This window comes from Scyliorhinus canicula, chromosome 18 (assembly GCF_902713615.1).
Source record: "Scyliorhinus canicula chromosome 18, sScyCan1.1, whole genome shotgun sequence".
Taxonomy (NCBI): Eukaryota; Metazoa; Chordata; class Chondrichthyes; order Carcharhiniformes; family Scyliorhinidae; genus Scyliorhinus; species Scyliorhinus canicula.
The window spans coordinates 48,169,808-48,194,086 of record NC_052163.1 but is presented as its reverse complement, the minus strand read 5'-3'; the positions used below and the strand labels follow the sequence as shown (position 1 = coordinate 48,194,086).

General features: G+C 42.5%; 1 protein-coding gene across 1 annotated transcript in view; it reads left to right on the top strand.

The window, feature by feature from the left end:
* The window catches only part of tbcd (tubulin folding cofactor D), a 345,114-nt gene that overhangs the window by 140,135 nt on the left and 180,700 nt on the right, over positions 1–24,279 (top strand). The window contains exons 15-17 of the mRNA XM_038777737.1: positions 14,855–14,912; positions 19,218–19,247; positions 20,622–20,707. Of these exons, the coding sequence (XP_038633665.1) occupies positions 14,855–14,912; positions 19,218–19,247; positions 20,622–20,707 (174 nt within the window). The remainder of the gene's footprint in view (positions 1–14,854; positions 14,913–19,217; positions 19,248–20,621; positions 20,708–24,279) is intronic.

Sequence of the window (24,279 nt, the reverse complement as noted above, 5' to 3'; positions counted from 1 at the left end):
ACTCGCCAAATTTAAGGGCATTTAAGTGGTCAATGGATAGACATATGGATGAAAATGGAATAGTGTAGGTCAGATAGGCTTCAGATGGTTTCACGGGTCGGCGCAACATCGAGGGCCGAAGGGCCCGTACTGCGCTGTAATGTTCTATGTTCTATGATTTGCTGATTCTTATTTAGCTGTAGGAGGCAGGGAGAGGTTCTAAGCAGAGAGTAGATAAACAGCCCATTGTGGGAAGAGAACTTTGAGGGTGAGTTATGACCCCTAGCCTCATGGCTGGAAGCCTGGTATCCAGTCTGTAGGTAACGTATGGCCCAGGATGTTCAAGGGCACAAAGCTAAGGTTACAGTGGAATAGATAGAATTTGGGGCTAGAATCCTCGCCACTATATAAACTGGTCAGATCATAGAAGACCATGTTCAAGAGGTAGTTTAGTAGTGAAGCAATGTATAATACTTCGACTGTCTTTTTTTCGTACGGCTTTCATGTGTTGAAAACGCAGGAATACCTAGCTAAATATTGAATACATCGGTACAAAATTAATTTCTAGAGACATTAAATGTGAAGCATCTGAGGTGGGATTGGCTTTTGGCCATGTGTTCAACTCAGCTGGAAGTCCGTCACCTTTGTGCACCTGAAGTTGCTGAACCTGCATGATCATAATGTCAACATACTGAGGCACTGCTAGACTGCTTAAATTGGTCAACAGGTGTGCAGGCACCGTTTTCCTAATTCACGCCTGTGTTATGGCAGCTGGATGTAATAAGATGGTTGTGTTTTAAATTGTCTCCTTTAACTTACGGTGAAATGGAGCAGTTTGGATGGATGTGACCTCCAGTGAAATCTACTTGGAGACATGTGGCCTGGTTGCTATGGGGAGGGGGCCACAGGTCAAAACGTTTTGAAAATAGGGTGCAGGTTTTAATCTCCAGGACACCAAGGAGGAGGCAGCTGCATCCAGACTCAGACTCTGAATCGGCCAGACATTTGGGGAAAAAGATCTACACCAGTTGCTGTTCGAGAAGGAATTGCTAATCTTATTGTGGCCTCAGCTCCACATTCTTTCCTACTCTCGATAACCTTTGACTCCCTTGTTAGTCGACAATCTATCGAGCTCTGCTGTTAGAAAAAACACACTGACCCTGCCTCCAGAGGGAAGAAATTTCTGCTCATGCCCACCTTAAATGGGAGACCCCTTAATTTTAAACCATGTTCTAGCCTCTTCCACAAGGAGAAACATTCTCCTCGCATCCACCCTGTCAAGTCCCCTTAGGATCTTGTATGTCTCAATAAAATGATCTCTCATTCTTCTGAACTCTCATTAGTTCCAGGCCCAGCCTGTCCTACCTTTTCTCATAAGTTGACCCCCCCCCCCAAAACCAGGCATCCATCAAATGAACTTTTCCTAAACCGCTAACGTATTTCTGTTCTTCGTTCAAAAAGGAGACCTAAACTGTGCCCAGTTCTCCTCGATGTAGCCTCACCAATGCCCTACACAACTCTAGCCGAGTCGCCAGAGGTTGGCTTGCTTCTGGAAGTCCATTCGATTGTTCTTAGAAAATTCAGTGAAGGGGTCTTTGTTCAAAAGGCACAGGAAGATTCACTTTGGTGGGACACCGAGAAGATATCCTGTTACGCCAGGAGGAACTTGAAACTTCATACACAGGGCTACATTTCTGCTAAATGTATAAACGTGGTGTCTGGTTTAGTTCAGTAGATTTGTTGCCTAAGTAATGTTTAGTCCATGATGAGTTTTTTTTGCTTACAGTAAAAATCTTAAAATGCAAACTCTGTTGGTCACTGGGAAATTCACAACACTTTTTTTATAAGTTGTCGGTCTTTAGGGGGATCATAACACCTGAATCAAAAAGTATTAGAAAGGCAAGATGGGTCTTTTCTGGGGCTACATAAAGGTTCATTCAGCAAGTTGCAACTGAGGTGTATTTGACTTTCTTGTGCTCAAAGTGTTGAAAGCACTGTGATAAACTGCAGAAGGAATTTGGAGGTTTCTTTCTGACCTCAGAAAGGAACAAAATGATATTGCCTTGTATAGGTATGAGGGCAGATGTTGTTGCAGCACTTGCTCAACATGAACAGGACATACAGAGGAAGAGGCAGGGAAGTCACAGAAGGAGATCTCGCCTGAGAAGTTCCATACCCTGACAGAATCTTCGGAAGCACCAATCCTACATTACCATGAGCCAGGGGGAGTGCCCCAGGAAGCTTTGCTTCACAAAGGAGGGAGTGATGGAGTTGTTCCACCTCTTTCATGATAATCAGGTGCCTCAAAGCAGGTTGAGGGCAGCCTTATCAGTAACATAAAGATCACTGTGCAGTGGGAGCCTTGCAGGCACCATCAACCAGTTTCAATACAAGGAGCACCCCATAACACCACTCAATAAAGGATGACTATAAAAACCTTGATTCAACAACTTTACTCAACTTTACCCAGCAATACATCAATAATATGAAAAATCTAGTCACCTTGTGCATCCTTTTGGTGCCAGTCTTGTTGGTTTTCTGACCCGATTTTGTGCTCCTCCACAGTGCAATCTGTGACTGGAGCATGGTTGTCCTTGGGTTAGTAACTGTTATGATGTGAAACTGCAGGTGGCCTTTCAGGATATCCTCGAGCAATTCTGGATTCTGAAATGCACCTTTTCAGCATGGATGGCAGCAATTTGGGCTGGCTGGGTGCGAGGCACCAGCAAGGACAGTGGCGGAGTGGCAGTGTTGGATGTATGAATGCTGTCATTCTGATAGGACAGCAGGTTTGAGCATGGTCCCACTGTCTCCCACAAGATGTCACTTCAACAATCCTTGTAATCTGCTGTAGCTGAACTGCGTCAAAAAGTCTGCATGTCCTGTTGAGCATTGAAACCAACATTCAGTATGGCAACAGGATGACAAGAGTCCAGAATCCCTGAACTTCCAATGCAACACCGATCCTTTTGGAGGCTTCTGGCTTTGCTTTTATGAAAGCTGAGGCAGTAACTGGCAAATGCTGTATTATGGGTTGGTCTGGCAATGCTGCCATGGAACTGCCTACCACTAATATTGTAGAAAGGATGGCTCCAAGCTTCATGCGATCCCATCTGACATAGTTGAGCCGGACGACTCCATACAACGAGCCACTGTCTGCAAACTATCTGGCAGGCCTACTGTGGTAGTCACCACTGTTGTATTATATTGTATATATGGGTATTACGGTAAGGCCCCTATACTACAGGTACGGGGGTAGATCCCTGCCTGCTGGCTCCGCCCAGTAGGCGGAGTATAAATGTGTGTGCTCTCCAAACAGCAGCCATTTCGCCAGCTGCTGTAGGAGACCACACATCTGTGTAATAAAGCCTCGATTTCATTCTACTCTCATCTCGTCGTAATTGATAGTGCATCACCTACCAATACGCAAAGGAATTTAATGTGCATCAGCGGTTTCTTATAGTGTGCCCCAAAGAGATCCTCACCTGAGTCCACTGACTCTAAACTAGTCCCTAATGCTCATTCCATTTCATTTTGAGTTGGTGGCTGAAAATGTTACGTGAAGTGAGACGGGCTGGATAGCCCCCTTCTGTACTCTACCTATTCAATGATTTTGTGAGGGAGGAGTGAATGAAAAGGTGCATAAGGTAACAAATTATCATGATTTAGGGAAGTGTTTTACAAACTTTTTTTCTGGGGATCCGTTTTTACCAACCGGCCAACCTTCGGGACCCAGCGCCGCGACCCTTCGGGAGCCTCGCCGGCCGACTGTCGTGACCCACGCCGGCTGACTGTCGTGACCCACCATTTTCGCTCACCTTTAATGCGACAGGTCAGCCTGATTGGTCCTCATGATCTCACTTGGTTTGTCATTCAATGTTACATTTCTGTGGGTTGTTCATCAGAGGTCCTGGAGCTCACACCAGAACTGCTTTGTCCTGTTGTGGACGCTCCTGAACAGCTCACACTAGTGCTGTTTTGTCCTGCCGTGGACTCTCCTGTGCAATTCTCTCCAGCAGGTTTAGTTGTCAGATCCTGGCCTGTTTGTGTCTCTGGCCCTCTCTTCCTTATTACAAAACAATCCATTTCAAATTTTTCAGTCCTGTTGCTTACTTGCTGCTAACAAAAAGGAGGAATTGCAATTGCTCCCCGAGCACGTGATGTCACTATTCTGGGTGCCTGACCTCTCTGCCGTTGCTTCAGACAGGAAGTCTACATCGAATTAAAAAAAAAAATCTTGTCCTTGATCAGTGTGCTGACGTCAGGAGGAGGCGGTCTTTCCCACTGGAATCCGGGCTTGTGTACTGATGAGTGGGCATGCATGCCCGGCATGGCTGGCATTCTGAAAGCCGATCGCCATTTTTAAAAGCTGATCGTAGGAGACATTTCTAAAAGCTAGCTGGGCCATTGGACCCTGCTTCCCGCGATCGGAAAGCCGCAACGCATTTTCCCGCAACCCTCCGGACACCTGCCCATGACCCACCCATGGGTCGTCACCCTGAGTTTGAAAATGACTGATCGAGGGTGACCTCAGCCACGCCGGGTGCCACTGTTGCCCATTTTCTTGTGGACAATCACCCAGAAGATGCTGGAGAGTTGGATCATTCGTGCTATTTTTAATTTAGCTTTTTTGTTCAGGTATCTGCAATTATGATCTGGCTCTTGGGTGGAAGGGGGTACATCAAATTAGCACAAAATGGTTTTGAATCATGAGCCTCTTAGCTGTGTGCTCAATTCCTTCTAGCCTTCATTAAGTTAATTTAATGGCAGATTGCATTAATTTTTTAGGAAACAGTGAATGATAAATATAAAGCCAATGGACCAGTAATCTACTGGGCAAGGCATTGATTTTATCACTTCAGTAAAAATACTGGTTTTGCATTGTGACATAGAATGCACAGTGCGTGCAGATTTAGGCAGTTTCGTCTCCCCTGAGGTTATTTGTGGTTAGAAGAAAACAGGGTGTGTACCAAACTAAGAATTAAGACTATAACTGGCTGGAAGGCAACATTGTAGGTGTACAGAATAAGGAAATTTGCTATGTTGCTTTGAGCTATATATATCTTACAACATTTAGAATATTAAGATTTACTTCCTTGAAAGATTTTACAGATGCCCTTTTGAAAGGTTCTATTTTGGGCATGAAATAAGGGATTCAATTATGTTTTAAAATGTTTATTTGATTTTTTTCATTTTCGAGATAGAATATTTAGAAATTGATTGGCACGTTTTCTCAAAGGGTTGAGGAACAAATACAAATAGAAAATGCTGGAAAAGCTCAACAGCTCTGGCAGCATCTGAGGAGAAAGGAAGATTTTGAGTCCGTATGACTTCTTCAGATTCTGAAGGTGGTGGGGCCTTGGAAAGTACCCTGAGGAACTCCTGTGAAGGTGAAGTACCTGTCGCAATTGCCTGCCACACGAGTGACTGCTAGACTTTAAGGACAGTTTTTCATTTAACGAGAAAAGACATCGCCAATTCTTATCATTAAAGACTGCATCAGCTCTTATAATAAAGTACAGTATCCCTGCTAGTCACCAATCAAAGGAAAGATTGTGCATGCGATAATGCTAGAAAAATACCACCAGGTGAAGATCATCACAACCGAAGACCTGGAGTCTGTACGGCGAAACTCTCGCAATTCTGAGCAGGCATAGAGATAGACATAAACCCACAGGCAGGGGCAAGATGGCAACAGAGGGTTGGAGAAGGCAAGGCACAGCTTTCAGCTCAATGTACTTTCTAAATATATTTCTACGTCCTAACACCCAGCATCTAGTTCTACGAGGGGAAAACTCACTGTTTTCACAGTAAACAAGTGTCTGTATTTCATGTGACGGGGCTGGGGCCTTGCAGAAACAAGCCAATCACTCTGACCAGCTGTCTGGAAAAAAGATATTGGTATTCATGGATTGGCATGCCTGTCACTTCCTCACCAACTCTGTCATGGGGTCTTATGTCTGCAGGCAGAAGTGCAGACACCCACAATTTTTTTTCAGCAAGCCCAAATATGTGCAGGTTAGGTGGATTGGCCGTGATCAACTTACAGAGATAGGACAGGGAGCGTGCGCCTAGGTAGAGTGCTCTTTTGGAGGATCTGTGCAGACTTGATGGGCCGAACGCCCTCCTGCACTGTAGGGATTCTGTGGAAGTCAGAGGAATGATCAACTGCAGCTCTGAATACCAGTGAGAATTAGGTGCTGGGAAGGACCATTCTTCCAATGGCGCTGGGGAGAGACAGCCACCCTTGTCTCAGCTGAGGAGCTAGAAACCATAATTCTGGTCCAGTTTTCAAAAGAGCAATGATTAAGGAGCACCCTGTGGATAATGAATCGCTGTAACATAAAAATGCTTGAAGAAACTTCAAAGAACATTGGAGGGCATTCAGAGTGGCAGCCTCCATTGCGACCATATGTACTTTCAGCAAGGCAATTAAACAAATTGCATGGGAAGGCTTTGTCTTACATAAGGTTGATAAGTAGCACATTAAGCTTGGTCTATAAGGAGTGAGCACAAATATTGCTATCTCCCTGGAGAATAAGTCGGCTTCCTAAAGTCCTCTTCAGTGCTTCCACATAAAGGAGCTCAAAGCATGAGGCCAGCATGTCTTGTCACTGCAAAAGGAAAGGCTGTCCTATGAACAACAGCTACTCTTGGATGAGACTCACTTCAAACTCTTAAGTGTCAGGAAAACAATCCCAGGGACCCAGTGCTCAGCTACTTCTTACTTGGTTGACAGTTTATATGCAGTATCCAGCCCCATGAATTAAAAAATTCGTGTTTTTTTAACTTTTCCTTTCTATTTTATTATGTCCTTTCTTAATACATAGTACATACTTAGAACATAGAAGCAGGAGGAGGCCATTCGGCCCTTCGAGCCAGCTCTGCCTCATGGCTGGTCATCAAGTTCAAAACCATGATCCCAACCTTTCTATCTCTCTTCCTCTTTCTGTACCTAATTTGACATTGAATTCACCAATCCTAATTTACACTTCCTTCTCAGTCCTTATGCTATTGATTTCACAATCTTTCAATCTGACGAATAGTTACAGTCTCTTGTCCTGTTCGCTTGGGTCTTGGGTTCCTTGGCCCCTTGCTGTGATTGACAATTAAACCTGTCATTGGAAAGTCTAAAAACTGAATATGCAGTGCGAGTTTAACAGATAACTTGCGACAGCAAAACTTGACCCACTTTGGATTCGGCTACAGTACAGTAGTCATTTTAGCTGCATGGTGAGGAACTCTGAAAACCAGTTAAAGGAAATGGGTGGTTTCCTTGTCGGTTGAACTTTTGACACTTGAGTTGGAAATTCAACATTCTACACCCATGGGCCATACCCAAATATTTCTTTGTCGCATTACACGCAGATAAATAACTTGATATTTTATATTCGTTATTTGTAACTGATAGACTTCCCAGAAAATAAAGAGAATGAAGTGGTGAAATGGAACGCAACGCTTAATGTTTCAGAAATGCAGGAAAAAAACTCCCCTTGTATATGTTCACCTGTTGCTGAACAAGTACTGCAACCCTGATGACGAGTTAAAACATGTTGCTGCATCACTAACGAAGAACCAAATGTTTCATTTGGAACCAAGTTTGATTTTGTAAAGTGGCAGTGCAACATTTAGGCAATCTAACCCTTTAGTGCAATGTTAAGTTTGTCCGACTTGAAAGATTTTGGACCATGGAGGAGATCCTCTTTTTTTATATCAAATACTTGGGCAAATGTATCATGGGGATTGAGGGAAAAATAAGTATTTTCTGAGGTGTCGGAGTTAATGACAACATATTTGAAAGGAAGGGGCACAGGGGTCACAGTGCCTGATGAAAAGGAGCCATTTACATTGCCACCTAGGTAGAAAGAAAGGGAAGCTCGGCCATCAGAAGTTGAAAGAAAGCAAATAAAGCTTTTGTTTATATGAAATCAAAATACTGCTGATGCTGCAAATCTGAAATAAAAACAGAAAATGTGGAAAATACTCAGCAATTAGGTAATATCTGTGGGGCGAGAGAAGCAAAATTAACAGACGGAATTTTGGAAGCCCACTGAAGGGGAGAATGGAGGCGGACAGTCCTGGAATTTCTTGACATGAGCCAGAGATGGCATCTTCCCACCTCCAGGCCATTTCTAAAGAAGCATTTCATGCAGGGTGACAGCTACCTGCATGCAGGGTGATAGCTACCTGCACGCAGGTGTTTTACAGCTTGGCAATGTTATTAAAAGGCCTGCGGGAAATGATCAGAGGCTGACTGGAATTTCTGGCAGCAGATTGGGGAACCAACACTTCAGGACTGTCTTTCTCTCCTCGCCCCCCCAGCTCCGAGACGGCTGGCATATCTGCATGGCTATATCTGCGAGCCCAGGCTGCCACATGGAGGCACTTCCCTTCAGCAATGGTGGCACGGCAGTTGTAGCCATTTTTTTCTTAAGTTCGTCGAAAAAGCTGGGATGGTCCCTCCCATGATTCAAGCACCGAACACCCTGAATTATCGTTATTTACTTATGGGATGGTGCAAGAGGCTTTCAAATTTTTGGTTGTGTTTGGACTGAAAAAGTTCACATTCGTTGGATTAAGCAAAACGGCAGCAGTTGAAGACTATGCAGGATTAGGAGTTAATAATGTTTAGGGTGGATAAAATATGTAGACTGTTTCCAAGCCAATCAGCCCACTGCTGAGTTCATCGTTTTATAACCAGTTTGGCAACTAAGCTTCTGACAGAGTTTTAGGGTTATTAACCAACGTTGTGATCTTTGGTGCCAGAAAAGCCCTTAAAATTAAAGTGTTGTCACACTATTCATCTAAAAAGCCTTAAAAATCAAATAGTCTTTATGGAATCTGGTTTGCTGGTAACCCTTACCCTAACATAGTTTGATTCAATGTGGTTTTGTAGTAGCTTGTGTGGATAATTCAAAGAATAAGCTTGTTGCTGGCAACCTTGACAATCTATATACTATTCACAGCCATCCTTAACTGAGGTGGATTTTATGTTTGTAAATCAGACACACTGCCTTCTCTGTGCTTGTGTAAAATCCGGCATTATGACATAGGGTTGTTAATCCGTTGTCATAACTCCAGTGTCCAAAAATACAGAAGTCAGGTGTAAACCAGGAACAGTAGCCGGACCACCATTTTAAAAACTTTTTAAAGTTCATTTCAGCTTATTAACAAACCAATAGACTCATATTTTACATTGTCCACACTTTTTTTGCTGGATGCACAGGAAAAATATTTGGAGTGAGTTGCGCAAGGTATTAGGAGCCAGTGCAAGGGCGGATAGAAAGGCTACAAGTGGGGCTTTGGCTGCATTCAGCAGAAGAGTCTGCTGGTGAAAGTGAAAGTTTCCCTGAGCTTTAAGTGCATTCATTCATCTTTTCAGCCTACAATTGGAGACACCGATAAGGTAGGGGGCCGACGGACAGGGCTACTGAAGCTTGTAGACTGCAGTATTGGACCTGGAGACCACTGCTCCCATGGGTCGTACACTCTGGAGGAGACTCATTATGCATGTGTGTGTGCAGCCATGATTTGTACATAAGTAGACACTCCCAGCCGCCAGCATTGTTTTGCTCACCAGAACCTTTGGATAGCTGGCTTCTGAGAGATGAGAAATGCCTGTTCAAGAGATGATTCATAACCCCAATCAGACATCTACATCCACCTGGTCCATCATTGATAAGATTTCTATCCTGGCTTCTTTGGTCTGACATGGTGGTCTTCTCTGCAGGCATGAGAATTACCACTCCTCTCTCCTTCTCCCCACTGAGCTGATCACTCACAGCTTGGAGTAGGATTCACAGAGAGTCACTGTTGAACTATCCTTGGTGTGGCCGCTGTTATCTGTCCTTCCTCTATTATGTGTTGCAGATGTAAAGCTGGAGAAGGAACAAGTTGAGATTCCTCTCCATTGAGGGACTCCTGGATAGTTAAAGGGTGAAGAATGAATCTCTGAAGACTACTCATTCAAAAGGAGAATGGGACAGGAGCACACAGACGTTCTTTCATCCCTGGCAAGAGCTGTGAATGAGACATTGCTGGCATAATAGTCACAAATGGAATGGCACGCTCTAACCTCTTATTTCTCCAATACTTCTATGAATCCATAGAATTCTTCCAGTGCAGAAGGAGGCCATTTGGCCCATCGAGTCTGCATTGACCCCCAAAGAGTACCATACCTAGGCCCAATCCCATGCCCTGTCCCACCTAACCTGCATATCTTTGGACACTTAAGAGACAATGAAGCATGGCCAATCCACCAACCTGCAGATCTTTGGACTTCAGTGGCTTCAGAACAGTCTTGTGTCTCTGCACTGATTACTGCACATGTGGATTTCTCCAGCAGCTGCCACCAACTCCAGTTAGGATGGCTTTAAATGTGTGGCCATGGCGGACTTACAGTTCAGCCCCTCTGTCGCTGGATGATCCTCCCCAATGACCAATTGGTTCCGTAGCCCACCCTTCCCTCACCTAGTTTGCCGGCCTCCTGCTGGTTGGCCTCTAATTGGCCACAATATGCTTTGTTCGGCATGTGTAAGTCGATGAACTGCACAGTTCCGGGTTGACCTTTTGCATCCCGCCAAGAAACACAATTCACCCCCATGTAACAAGTTTCTAACCTTCTCCATTCTGGACTTTTTACTTCAGGCTGTTCCACACTTTGGATGCACAATATTCCTTTCTATTTAGGCACTCAAATGTTTTAGAATTTAATTGTTGGAACTTCAACCACAGAAATAAGTATTTCTTAATATCAAATATGTATCATATTCCGCAAAAAAAATGTTTTGTGACATTAAATATCAATAATGAGAACTGTAAATATTAAGAATGAGAACAGGTAATGCTGGAAATGCTTTGCTGGTGTGGCAGTATCTGTGGAGAGCAACAGTTAATTTTCCAGGTTGATGACCTTTCTTCAGAACTGGAAGGTGTAATGGCTGTAACAGATTTTAAGCAAATGCACTGACATGGAATGGTGCTGGGTGGGCAGGAATGGGGGTAGGGGTAAGAACCAAAAGGATGGCCTGTGATAGGATGGAAGGCAAAATAGATTAAATAACACAATGGACAGTGGTGTCTGGCAAATATGATGAGAATGGGACAAATACAAAGCAAAAGATGTGTCTAGAGAGGCGTTGATGGCAAGAACAGTGTAGCTTTCATACAATAAATAATGGGGGCAGGGACTTTGATCTGTGCATCTTTGATAGAGTGTTGTCAGCCAAAGTTGTAAGTGAGGTCAGAGTGGGAGTGAGATGGAAAATTAATTTGATAGGCAAAGAGAAGCTTGAGATCGTGTTTATAGACTGAGCAGAGGTATTCCGCAAAGCAATCAATCAATCTGTTTAGGCACCCCCAAACATAAAAGCGAGTGAACATAGAACATACAATGCAGAAGGAGGCCATTCAGCCCATCGAGTCAGCACCGACCCACTTAAGCCCTCACTTCCACCCTATCCCCGTAATCCAATAACCCCTTCTAACCTTGTTTTGGTCACTAAGGGCAATTTATTATGGCCAATCCACTTAACCTGCACATCTTTGGACTGTGGGAGGAAACCGGAGCATCCGGAGGAAACCCACGCAGACAAAGGGAGAATGTGCAGACTCCGCACAGACAGTGACCTAGCGGGGAATCAAACCTGGGACCCTGGCGCTGTGAAGCCACAGTGCTGTCCACTTGTGCTACCGTGCTGCCCATGCTGCCCAAGTGCTTCGTGATTTAGCGAATACATTATATTAATTTGAATTGGATTGGTTTATTGTTACGTGTGCCGAGGTACAATGAAAAGTATTTTACTGCGTGCAGCTCAAACACAGAAATGAAAATTGAAATGAAAATCGCCTATTGTCACAAGTAGGCTTCAAATTAAGTTACTGTGAAAAGCCCCTAGTCCCCACATTCCGGCACCTGTTCGGGGAGGCTGGTATGGGAATTCAACCGTGCTGCTGGCCTGCCTTGGTCTGCTTTAAAGGCAGCTCTTTAGCCCTGTGCTAAACCAACCCCTGAAGTGCACATAAATTGATGATTCACCTAGAAGGAGTTTGTTGAGCCTTGAACAGAGAAAAGGGGGCTTTATCTTCACCCTCAAAATTCACTGACCCCGCCCTGCCCATATTACCTACTTACCAAGATCCCCACACAGGATTGCCCAGGTAAACTCATTGTTTCAACTTGTCCGTGCCAAAAGAACTTCCTAACTTGGTTCTATTTTTCTCCCCTTGTCCAGTCCCTTTCCACCTACATATGTGACTCTTTTGGCACCCTATACTGTTTTAACAATTTCCAGTTTCCTGGCCATTTTATGCTGGATTTCCAATCTTAGGATCTTGGGCTTAGGCTAAAATATGGCACAAATGTGCCACTTTATGTGCCAGACAATGACCGTCTCCGCAAGAGAAAAACACACCAACACGTCTTCCTCTCCCCTTCCCTTGCAGCATTCCAAGGGACCATTCCCTCTGCGACACCCTGATTCACTCCTCAGTAAACCCAAGACTCCCTCTCTTCTCATGCAAGCACAGGAGATGAAATAACTTCCCTGTTAACTTCTCTCCCCACACCACCGAAGATCCCAAACACTCGGTCCAGATAAAATACCAGTTTACTTGTACTTCTGTCAATTTAGTGATCTGTATTCGTTCCTCATAATGTGGTCACTTTGGAAGATCAGATGTTGATTGTGTGATCGCTTTGCAGAACATCTCAATTTAGTTGGCACGCATGAGCCTAACCTTCTGGTCATCTGTCACTTTAATTCTCTGCAGGCTCCCATTCTGGCTGCTTTGTCCTTAGCCTCTTTAATTGTTATAATGGAAGCTTGAGGAACAGCACCTCACACTTCTATTGAGTGTTTTACAACCTATCGTAAGTTTGTAAACCTCACAGTTTCCCATCGTAAACTCTGCCTTCATATTTCTTTGAATGACAGCTTTTTTTTGGTCTTTATTTGTTCATGGGATTTGGCCATCGCTGGCTGGGCCAACATTTGTTGCCCATCCCTGAGGACATTTAAGAGTCAACCACATTGCTGTGGGTCTGGAGTCACATGTCGGCTTGACCAGGTAAGGATGACAGATTTCCTTCCCTTAAGAACATTAGTGAACCAGATGAGAATTTAAAAAAAAAATGAAAATTGACACTGGCTTCACAGTCATCATTAGACTTTTAGTTCCAGATTTTTATTGAATTCAAATTCCACTATCTGCCCTGGTGGAATTTGAAATTATGTCCCCAGCACATTACCCTGGGTTTCTGGATTATGAGTACTGTGACAGTACCACTACTCCACCACCTCCCCCAACTGCTGTTAGTGATGATTCTGTCTTTCCCATTTACACCTCCTGTCCGCCTAGCTTTTGATTCCTTGGTAATAGGTAATTAGCCATAGTCCATGAGGGACCTTGGGCATCTCTCCTTGGTCGAGGGAGTGGTTATATAGCTTGACGGGCATCTCTCTGCAGTGGGCAAGGCAAGGAGGTATAGGGATTGAGTTCATGCTATTGACATCATTGAGCACTCTGCCAGCCATCTAGCTAACTGACTCCCCATTTTGTTCTTCATTTGTCCCATTACCAGTTCTTTCTGCGGAGTGCTGTCATTGCTTTTTTCATTTATCTCCTGCTTTTCACCCTATCAGACGTTCCCATATGTTCTCAGTGATTAGCACAGTTGCTTCACAGCTCCAGGGTCCCAGGCTCGATTCTTGTTTTGGGTTACTGTCTGTACAGAGTCTGTACGTTCTCCCCGTGTCTGTGTGGGTTTCCTCCGGGTGCTCCGGTTTCCTCCCACAGTCTAAAGATGTGCAGGTTAGGTGGCTTGGCCATGCTAAGTGTCCAAAAAATGTTAGCTGGGGTTACTGGGATCGGGTGGAGGTGTGGGCTGAAGTTGGGTGCTCTTTCCAAGAGCCAGTGCAGACTCGATGGGCTGAATGGCCTCCTTCTGTACTATGCCCCTGACCCAATCCCTCAACCCCCCAGTTTTCCATTTCTGTCCTTGCTTAAAACCTGTTATATCTGTAACTTTTTCCAGTTTTGATGAAAGCTCACCAACCTGAAATATTAATTCCAGTTCTCTCGTCCCAGATGTTGCCCGGTTTGCTGAATATTTCGCGCATTTTATGTTCTATTTCAGATTTCCGGCATCCTTTATTTTGCTTTTGTCTTTATGTTGAAAATTAACCTGACTTTGATAGATTGTTTGGAATTGGTGCCAGTGATTTGCCTTACTCTTGAGGTCAGGCAGCATGGTAGCACTGTCGGTAGCACTGTGCCTTCACAGCACCAGGGTCCCAGGTTCGATTCCCGGTTGGGCCACTGTCTGTGCGGAGTCTGCCCGTGCTCCCCGTGTCTGCGTGGGTTTCCTCCAGGTGCTCCGGTTTCCTCCCACTAGTCCCGAAAGACTAGGTGTTAGGTGAATTGGACATTCTGAATTCTCCCTCTGTGTACCCGAACAGGTGCCGGAGTGTGGCGACTAGGGGCTTTTCACAACAACTTCATTGCAATGTAAGTCTACTTGTGACAATAAAGATTATTTTTTTAAAAAAAGGATCTATGCAGTGAGGTTCTTTAAAGAGGGGATACAAATCTTGTACAGAATCAGCTTGAATTTTGTGATATGCAGTTATAAATCCGTCTTATTGGATGTGATTGCCTCAAAGGTGTATTGTTTTTTTCCAAATTGTTTAATGTGCATTTTAAAAGAATTGCATACTGGTGGAATACTTTATTTTTCATTGAAGCATAATCTTGTTGCGAGCTGCATGTGATTCCTGTAAATAATTGTTCCCTACTTATTAAAAAAAAACGGAGCTCGTCTTTAAGGAAAGACATTATCTAATTCAATATATTTTTTTAAATTTCTCTTCTTTAGTTCCTTGGTAATAACAGCAATATTTGACCGGAATGTTAACTGCCGAAGGGCTGCCTCGGTAAGTATTTAGCAAAAACTATGTTAGCGTGGCCTTCATAAATGATGTTACCTGCTGTTGATAAAGGGTAACCATGATATATATCCTCTCACTGTATTTCATTTTATTGTGTATTAATACAACCGAATGTTGCATTACACCATGGATCATAATTGGCCAGATTGTCGTTATACGACATTGAATGGTTTTCAAAAGCTTTATGGACAACGCTATCATTTGAATGACATCATTAAGTTGAAGGCATCTTCCCATTCAAACTTGCACTGTCAAATCATATGCGATTTTGGTTTCTGAAGCACATTATTTCGAAGAACCTAAGCCGTTTGAAATCACTTTAAAGCTGAGATGTTAGAGAAAACAACTGATGTTGGCTGATTTCTAACTCGATCTAATGGTTATGTTCATTGTAGAGGTTCTAAACCCATCTCCCTGCCCAACTCATGCTTCCAACTGGCTTATCTCCCTGACTTTGTGTAATCTAAGCTGTGAAGCAGCCTTCAGTTACTTTCAATAGGATACTTAACGCAGCACCCAGGGAAATTTCATATGGACACATTTTTTTTCAAATAAGAACAATTTTGCCACAGAATACTGGCGAGTAACATGTAGGGGCATTCTGCAGCTGCCTGATATAAGTAGGAATGGAGAATGTAGTGTCAAATCGAAAGCAAGAAGTTTATTCGAGCATTTCCAACTTTGATTTCTGTACCATAGAAGATATTTCATTGTTTTGCTTGTTGAATTCCATAAAACTCCTCCTGAAATGTAGGGTTAATTTTGTACAATTTTTCTCCTGGTGCAGTACTGCAGGTCAAGTTTATCCTGTTAATCCACTGGTTGCCTGTTGTAGTTTCAGCTCCACCTTAATGAAACTCATCTCCTAATCCAAGTTTCTTTGAACTGATTTCCCAGGTTACTTTAGTTAATGCTTGGAAAAGCATGACTCATAATCAAATTGAGCACCTGTTTCACTTTTAAATGATAACTTGAAAACAATACAAGTATATGTGTATCTATAAGTACATAAGTTTGATTGTACATCATGCTATGGCTGTTGGCAATTTATTTTAATCGTTTATCAAATGGTCTAGTTTGCACAGTTTTAATGCTTCCATCCCTTTGGGGATTCCTGGATATAACATAATTTTGACTCCAAATACAGGAAAATATGAAGCTGCTCAATTTCTACTCTGTTGATAATATAGTAAGATTCTACATGGGAGAAGGGTGACACGGTGGCCCAGTGGTTAGCACTGTTGCATCACGTGCCAAGGACCTGGTTTCAATCCCGGCCCAGGGTCACTGTCCGTGTGGAGTTTTCACATTCTCTCTGTGTCTGTGTGGGTCTCACCCCCATAACCCAAAGATGTGCCTGGTGGGTGAATTGGCCACGCTAAATTTCCCTTTAATTGGAAAGAAAAATGCGGTACTCTAAATTTAAAAAACAAAAAGATTTTACATGAGCTGCAGACTGGCTTGCTGACCTTTCGGAATTTCTCCAACTGGAGAAGATCACATACGCCCCCCGAGGGTTGGAGGAAGGCTCCCTTACTGCATGGGGGCAATTTGTCAGTCTGTTCCAAGACCTGTTCAAGGCCAACAAAAACCAATAGAGAGGGAAACTGGAAAGAGCAGGAAGGGAAAAGAAAAGAAGACGAGGAGGAACGTCATGGGGGAGGAGGGGTGTTGAGGGGTGTGGAGGGAGGGAAAGAAGATTGAGAACCTGAGAGGGACAAAGGGAAACTACGCAGAGGGCGGGGGAAGGAAGGCAACCCCCTCCCCACAGAAAAGAAACAGCTGAAGTCAATGGAGGGAGAAAAAGAAGGGGTGGATGTGGGGGGAACAAGGAGAAGGGGGAACACCCCCCTAGCCAGACCAGAGGGGGACATCAGCAGGGTGGGCAGGAGGAGGGGGGGTTAGGGAAAGGGGGGCTGGGGGAGGACCGCCTTATCAGATGGCAATAATATGTAAATGTGGTGGGAAAAAAACCTTTTCGCACTGTATAATAAACAAAAATGAACGGCTACATAACTTTGAAACTGGAAGGAATAGAAACGGAAAAGATTTTTAATAAAAGGGAGAAAATATAATCAATTTTACAGCCAAGTTCAAATAAACTTGCATGCTGTGTGCAGCTGAATGAAATATAGAACATAAACATAGAACAGTGCAGCACAGAACAGGTCCTTCGGCCCTCAATGTTGTGCAGAGCATTGTCCGAAACCAAGATCAAGCTGTCCCACTCCCTGTCATTCTGGTGTGCTCCATGTGCCTATCCAATAACCACTTGAAAGTTCCGAAAGTGTCCAACTCCACTATCACAGCAGGCAGTCCATTCCACACCCTAACCACTCTCCTATGAAAACAACTTTATTCCTTCTTATTTTCTCCTTGCTTTGACAAGCATAAGGATAGTATGTGGAGAAAAAAACAAAATGGAAATGCAAGGCAAAAGCTTGCTCTGCAGCAGAAGGCTAATCATAATATAGGAGTACAGTTACTTATGAGTCTGAGGGCGGCACGGTTACACAGTGGTTAGCACTGCTGCCTCTCAGCTCCAGGGACCTGGGTTGAATTCCGATCTCTGATGACTGTCTGTGTGGATTTTGCACTTTCTTCCTGTGTCTACGTGCGTTTCCTCCCACAGTCCAAAGATGTGTGGGTTAGGTGGATTGGCCATGATAAATTGCGCCTTTGTGTCTAAAACGTTAGGTTGGGTTACGGGGATAGGATGGAGGCGTGGGCATAAGCAGGGTGCTCTTTCCAAGAACCAGTGCATTCTGGATGGGCCGAATGGCCTCCTTCTGCGTTTAAACTTTATGATTCTATGAATTGTAACTAACTTGGTTTTGATCATTAATGTCCTAAAAACCTCTGAATGAAATTAGAATGGAATTAGGAAAACGCATATTTGCGAGTTTGAATGTTTTGCTTGCCAGCACAATGTGAGCCGCTTTGCTTTTTACTGAATCCACAGAGGAGTCCACACAAGTGGCTTAAATAAACTGGTTATTTATTGTATAAGAAACTATTTACACGTTGTACACCAGTCCCAATCCGGACCCCTCTACTCTGCTCCCACTCGGGCTGACCTTAGTGTCCATAGCTCTGCTGATGGGGCCCCCACCCCTCAGCAGGGAAGCCCGTACTCAATGAGACTCAGGGGGAGATTAAGGTCTTGTATAACACTTTTTAATAATTTACATCATCTATATAATGTAGGTCAATAAAAAGAGGATACTTAATATTCTACAGTGATGTTTTCTGATAAAATATTTTCTCATGTTATTTAAAGCAAAATTTTAATACAAGTTTTAGACTGGCACAGGATTTGCTGCAAGTGGAAGATGGAAGTGGCAGAGCGGCCCAGCCTTCTGTTTGAGGGTTTCCAACGTAGGTCCATTATTAGTGTTTTATTTCGATTTGCTGTACCGTGGTATCAGCCTCGTCAATCAGACCCAGTTTTCAGGCCACAGCTCATCACTGCTGTCTCCCCATTTGCCAGCACCTGTGCTAAATGATAACTGCAGGTGACCTTGCATCAGTTAACACAGAACAGCGTCTACATCTTTGTTGACCTAGGGCTTGCAAAGACAGTTGTCCATGCTCCTTGATAAACTAGGGCCTGAACAAGTAGGTAATTGCAATTTATAAGGTGCAACCAATCAAAGAACAGTTTCTCATAAAGTCGCTGGTATGTTTTATCCCATGCAGTGTTATTGAAATATTAATTATGATTAGTGTACTTCTGACGAACTTCCAACATTATGGTTCGTTTGTGATTTGCATATTTCAGCAGCTAGAGCTGCTACCAGAGCTTCTTTGGGGATAGGAGGTTGCAACAGCATCAATAAATTGTCAAAGAGAGGTATTTCCACCTCCACCTGCAGATATCGATACCAATGGATGGGCACAGGGAATCCATAGATGTCTGACTAACCTGGCATCTCTAAATGCTCTCGCCTTCCAGATCAGCTATCACAGTCTTGTTACAGTACAGAGTGAGGCCGTTTGGCCCATTGTGTTTGCGTCGGCTGTCCAAATGAGATAGTTCAAGTGAAAAATATCCAGGCATATAAAATTTATTACAGTTTCTGTTTGTGATTAAAAGATTTACACATTTTGTACTCCCTAAGTCTATTGGCTTAGTTTGCTCTCAAGATTCTTCAACTTAATCAACTTGTTGTTTACTCTTATTCTGTTCGGAAAGTGCTGAGATGTATATTTCCAGTATTAAACTATGTTCATTTTGACTGATTTGATGCGGTGTCATATCCATTGTTTTTCTAATACTTTTTACTGCAGGCTGCTTTCCAGGAGAACGTTGGAAGACAGGTACGTTTTTACATATATGCCATATTGAGCTTAAATGTTGTAAACAATTGATAAATGTGTTACAAGAATTTCAAGGTATACAGGAAGACTTTTGAGAAGGTAGGAGCTCCATTTGGACCGAAGCGTTTGTCAAATTACAAACTTGGAAATGATGGATATAAAATTCATTGATGGGGTTTGCTGCCAAATAGCCAATGCTGAAAACCCGTTGATACCATGTCTCTGTCTACCATCCCTTACAAAACATTGTGGGCTGGAGTCATGATGTGGACTTCCTGTTTGCTCCAAGATGATCAATAGGGACCCAACGGGTCAGATTCTCTGGCCTCCCCGCGGCGTGTTTCTCTGTAGGGAGGCAGCCCACCATTAGCCTATGATGGGGGATCCCCTGGTCCTGCTGCTCTCGATGGGATTTGCCATTGAATCCACCCTACGCCACCAGGAAACTCGCGACGGGGGTGCGCCTTTGGTGGAACAAGAAGATCCCGCTGGCATGAACAACTAAAAATCCCACACAATTTGTTTGCTAACCAATGCATGAAATTAGTGTAGAGATACCAGCATCCTTATTGACCCCACTGGTGGGGTCCTGGCCAGAGTTCTGATGAAAGATCATTGACCTGAAGTCGCACTCAATTTCTCTCCCCGCAGATGTTGCTTAACCTGCTGAGTATTTTCAGCATTTTCTTGTTTATTTTTATATTTCAATTTTCAGCATCAGCAATATTATGTTTTTGTACTAAGTTTTAGAGCTTTTGAGGTTCATGGTTGTTTTAGCTTCCTCCTGAAATTTTTACTGCTGTCGCATTTCAAAGGTTTGAGGGAAAATAGTGAAATGATGTTTTCATCTCTGTAGACGTTGAACTTGATCAGTGGTCACATTGGGAGCACAGATCCGTCCTATTTCAGTTTCAATCTTCACATGGTATTCGTGAACCAAGCAATGTTTTAATATCCCTCTGCTTTACATTAGCGTTTCATTCTTTCACTACCTCGTAGCCTCTTTCCCTTTCTTTTCTGAATGTTTTATGACTAAAGATTTGAAAATCCCAGATCTCTTGGAGAGGGGACCCCAGAAGGAAAAAAAGCAATATACAAAATGTCAATTTTATTTTATTCTAAGTTGCATTTATTTGGACCCGTTATTTTGTGCAAAAGGTATTCCACATTGACTCTACACTCAGTATACTTTTCATATCCTTGCATGTCCTTGTTTTCATACTGCAATTAATGGTAAAATAAAACAAATGTCAAGAGTACTGTATGTTTCTTTAAAAACTTGTATAAAAAGTGTCATAAAACAGTTAATCTGCATCTTTTATTGTCATTTCTTGAATGAAACAGGATAATTAGTTTTATTTACATCTTTTGCAGGGTACGTTTCCACATGGAATCGAGATACTCACCGCAGCTGACTATTTTGCTGTTGGAAATCGGACCAAATGTTTTCTAAATATTAGGTAACTCCTCAATGCTTATGAACTTCCTGCTCTGTGCTGCCAGTAATATGTAGAATCTTGCCAACAGCATGTATTCAGCACACACAAACTCTTATTTAGAATATAGAATCCCACTTCTTTCTGAAAGGAGTAACTAATGAATAAATAAACAAACTATTTCCATTGGCTGATCGGTCAGTATCCAGAGGATAAAGTTTTACGTGATTGTTAAAAGAACCGCACGCAACATGTTGAATTTTTTATGATTTGGAATACATTGCTTGATAGGATGGTGGATGCAGATTCAGTAGTAGCCCTCAAGGGGAATTGGATAAATTCTTGAAAGAGAAATAGTTTGCACAGATACCAAGGAAATGTGGGGGAGTAGGTCTAACTGGATTGTCTTTTGAAAGAGCTAACACAGGTTTGATGGAGCACATGGCCTTTTTCTGTGCTGCACTATTTATGATGAGGTTGATTGGCAGATTATTATGTGGGAGATGTTTCACTGTAGTCAGCTTTGTGCGAGCACATCGGATTTGCAGGCGTTACTAAATTGATTTTTTTTTTCTCCTTCCTCCATAACCCAATGAACTGCTTTGCACTCCACCTGTTCTACTCTTGTATTTACTACTTGTATTCCATCTCTTCTAGCTGGGTCCCACTAACTCAGCAGATGCAATGACCCGTTGAAGGACTGCTGCTCGTGTTTTTATTATTATTTTTATGCTTGAATTGAATTTCAGTCTTCTTCGATGCTGAGGAATGGAACACTTAGTCCTTCTTGTGTCTATTATTTTCATTCGACCCTGTCAGTTAAATAATGAGAGACTCTGATGCAAAACAAAGCATTGAGTAAAAATGGTCTTTTGAACTTCACTCTTGCCTCCTGTGTTAGCATTCAAATTAAAGAATAGTCAGCTGATGAAGGCACTGGTGAACTGCTAATATCTGTGGAGTGGCACCACAAGATTCAATACCTTCCAGAGGAAGAGAAAAGATATGGTGGGATGATTTTAAAAAGAAAAACGTTATTGCACTGCATCTGAGTATGTTGAATTAACCTGTAAACTGTATAACTTGAAAAATGGGAGAATTCAACAGCATTTTTTAACTAGAATTTTGCCAACCTACATTAAATATTTATAATATCAGGTATAGCAATGGGAGATGCGTAAGAAATCAAAAGGCTGCCCCGTGAACATTTTTGAAATGGCCATAAACACTGGTGTTGACCTTGTAAAGATAATTCATTTACAGAAGAGCCATACCTTTAATTATTGTGTGCCATTTGATACAGGAGTGCTTTCTTAAGCATACAATAAAATTGAATTGAATCTGCAGATGAATAAATGAAGAAGAAAATCCAGAATCTCTCCTGTTATGATTCTTCGTTGATTTGTTGAAGCAAAATGTCAGAGAGTTGATGAAAGATTCAAGATCTTTTCCTCCTGTGTGGTTTTCACTGACTCGTTCTCATGATTTGAAAAGTAGATGTTCATTGAAATGTTTATGGGGGTGGAAGTATTGGAGACCTCTTGCAACCTGTTCAGTAATAATAGGGTGGTTGTTTAAATGCTAGACACACCAGGATATATGCTAGTATATAGAGCTGGCCAAAGATACAATTGTTGCAATTAATGAATAGTATCATGCACTTTGAGGTCAATCATGTCCACTGTACGACATATGTCTGACTGACTGTTTCACATCATAATTGCTTTCGATAATCCCTTTTTTAACCTAAGAGCTGTAAACATATAACAGTAACTGACTGAAAATAAATTCTGATTACCAAGCACTTTTTAAAAAATGCTGAACATTTTAGCAGCTTACAATATTTTGACTTATCCTGATCAGTGGTGTCATCATGGTAACATTTCTGCACACTGATTGTTATGGGGCCTGCAGGAGTGCGATAGGAACAGAGGGTCAAAGACAAGGAGGTAAAGTAAGGGTTTGAGTGCCTGTCACTTTGCTGCTACCATGGCGTTCTGCCAGCAGTGGGGAATGTGGAGGACAGGTCAAGGCGTGGTTTCCCTGGATTTGTGGCATATCACTAGAGCTACCGCCTCCCCGATAATATCCAGCTCTTGAGAGTGCAGAATGTGGCAGTACATTCATGAAAATTGGCTAGTGTATGGCCTTGTATTTGACTTTGCAGTGGAAACAAAGTTTCCATTTCAAGGGATGCACTTACTTACAAACAGATTTGTTTACTGGTAACTTTCAGAATAGGGGATATACAGATCTTCCACAGGCTTCATGTCTATTTCTCACCGCCATGTTCAAAAATTTCAGATCTGTTGTTCATGTTATATCATTTCCAAGTCATACTTCCCACTTGATTCTGAACTTCACTGACCTGGATTGGTTCCTTGTTCCCCAGTGACTCAAATTTTAAATTCTTACCCTTAAAACCCGATAATATGAAAGATATTGTTGAAACAAAATGTTCTTCCATGAGTTGCGTATGTTTGTTTTCACATAGGCAGTTTCACAAATGATTTGGCCAAGGGATCAGTATTAATTTGAATAACACACACAATGAGAGATGCACCATTACTGCCGGAACAGCTAGAAGATGGTGCTGTTTGCATGGGAAGCACTGCAGAATCCTTGGTATCTTCTGCTTTCTCTCTCACTTTCCGAGACATGGTCTTTATTTTATCCACTTTGAAAAGTTAAATAGACAATACTAGTATTCAAACTCAAGTTCCAAGTGTGTGAGGTAGTCTGTAAATTCAATATTGAATTAACTGAGCAGTCCAGCATTTCTGAATTTTCTGAGCTGCCTGGTAAGGAGAGTACCAAATGACTTGCAAGATTACATTAAGCAGACCATTCCTTAAAGTCTCCGCTCAACTTTCCAATCATATACTCAGTAATTTATCATCTCTGTGGGCAGATTATAAATCAAAGTTTGGTTAATAAAAATTTGCAGCTCAAGTTGCAGTCTTGTCAAGTTGCAGTACAGTACAGAAGGGACCTTCAGCCCACTGAGTCTGCATCAACAAAACAACACTAAATATACACTCATCCCACTTTCCATCACTTGGCCCATAGCCTTGAATGTTCTGACATTTCAAGTTTTATAATTATGAACTGTTTATAAATTTGTGCAAACTGAAATAAGGATTGATCTGTTTATTTTCTGCCTCTTTAGTCAGCTTGTTGAGGAACCTGGGCTTCAAATACAAACATAATATTTAAGAGCAGGAGTAATAGATTATTCGGCTCCTTGAGTCTGGTCCGCCATTCAATAAGATCATGGGTGATCTGATTGTGGTCTTAACGCCACATTTTGCCTACCTTCAGTAACCTTGGACTCCCTTGTTAGCCAAGAATCGAGCTACCTCTGCCTTGAAATTATTTATTGATCCTGCCCCTCCATTCTCTGGGGGAAAAGAGTTCCAAAAAAAATCACAACCCTCAAGAGAAAAAAAAATCTTTGTCTTAAGAATGGAATTTTCCAATGATAAAGATACAACAGAAAGTGTTGCTGTGTATCATTCAAAACCTGGTAGACAGGGTTGCGGTATAATAATATATTCATTAAATGTTTGTGAAAAGAATAGTTTCCTTAAACTAAT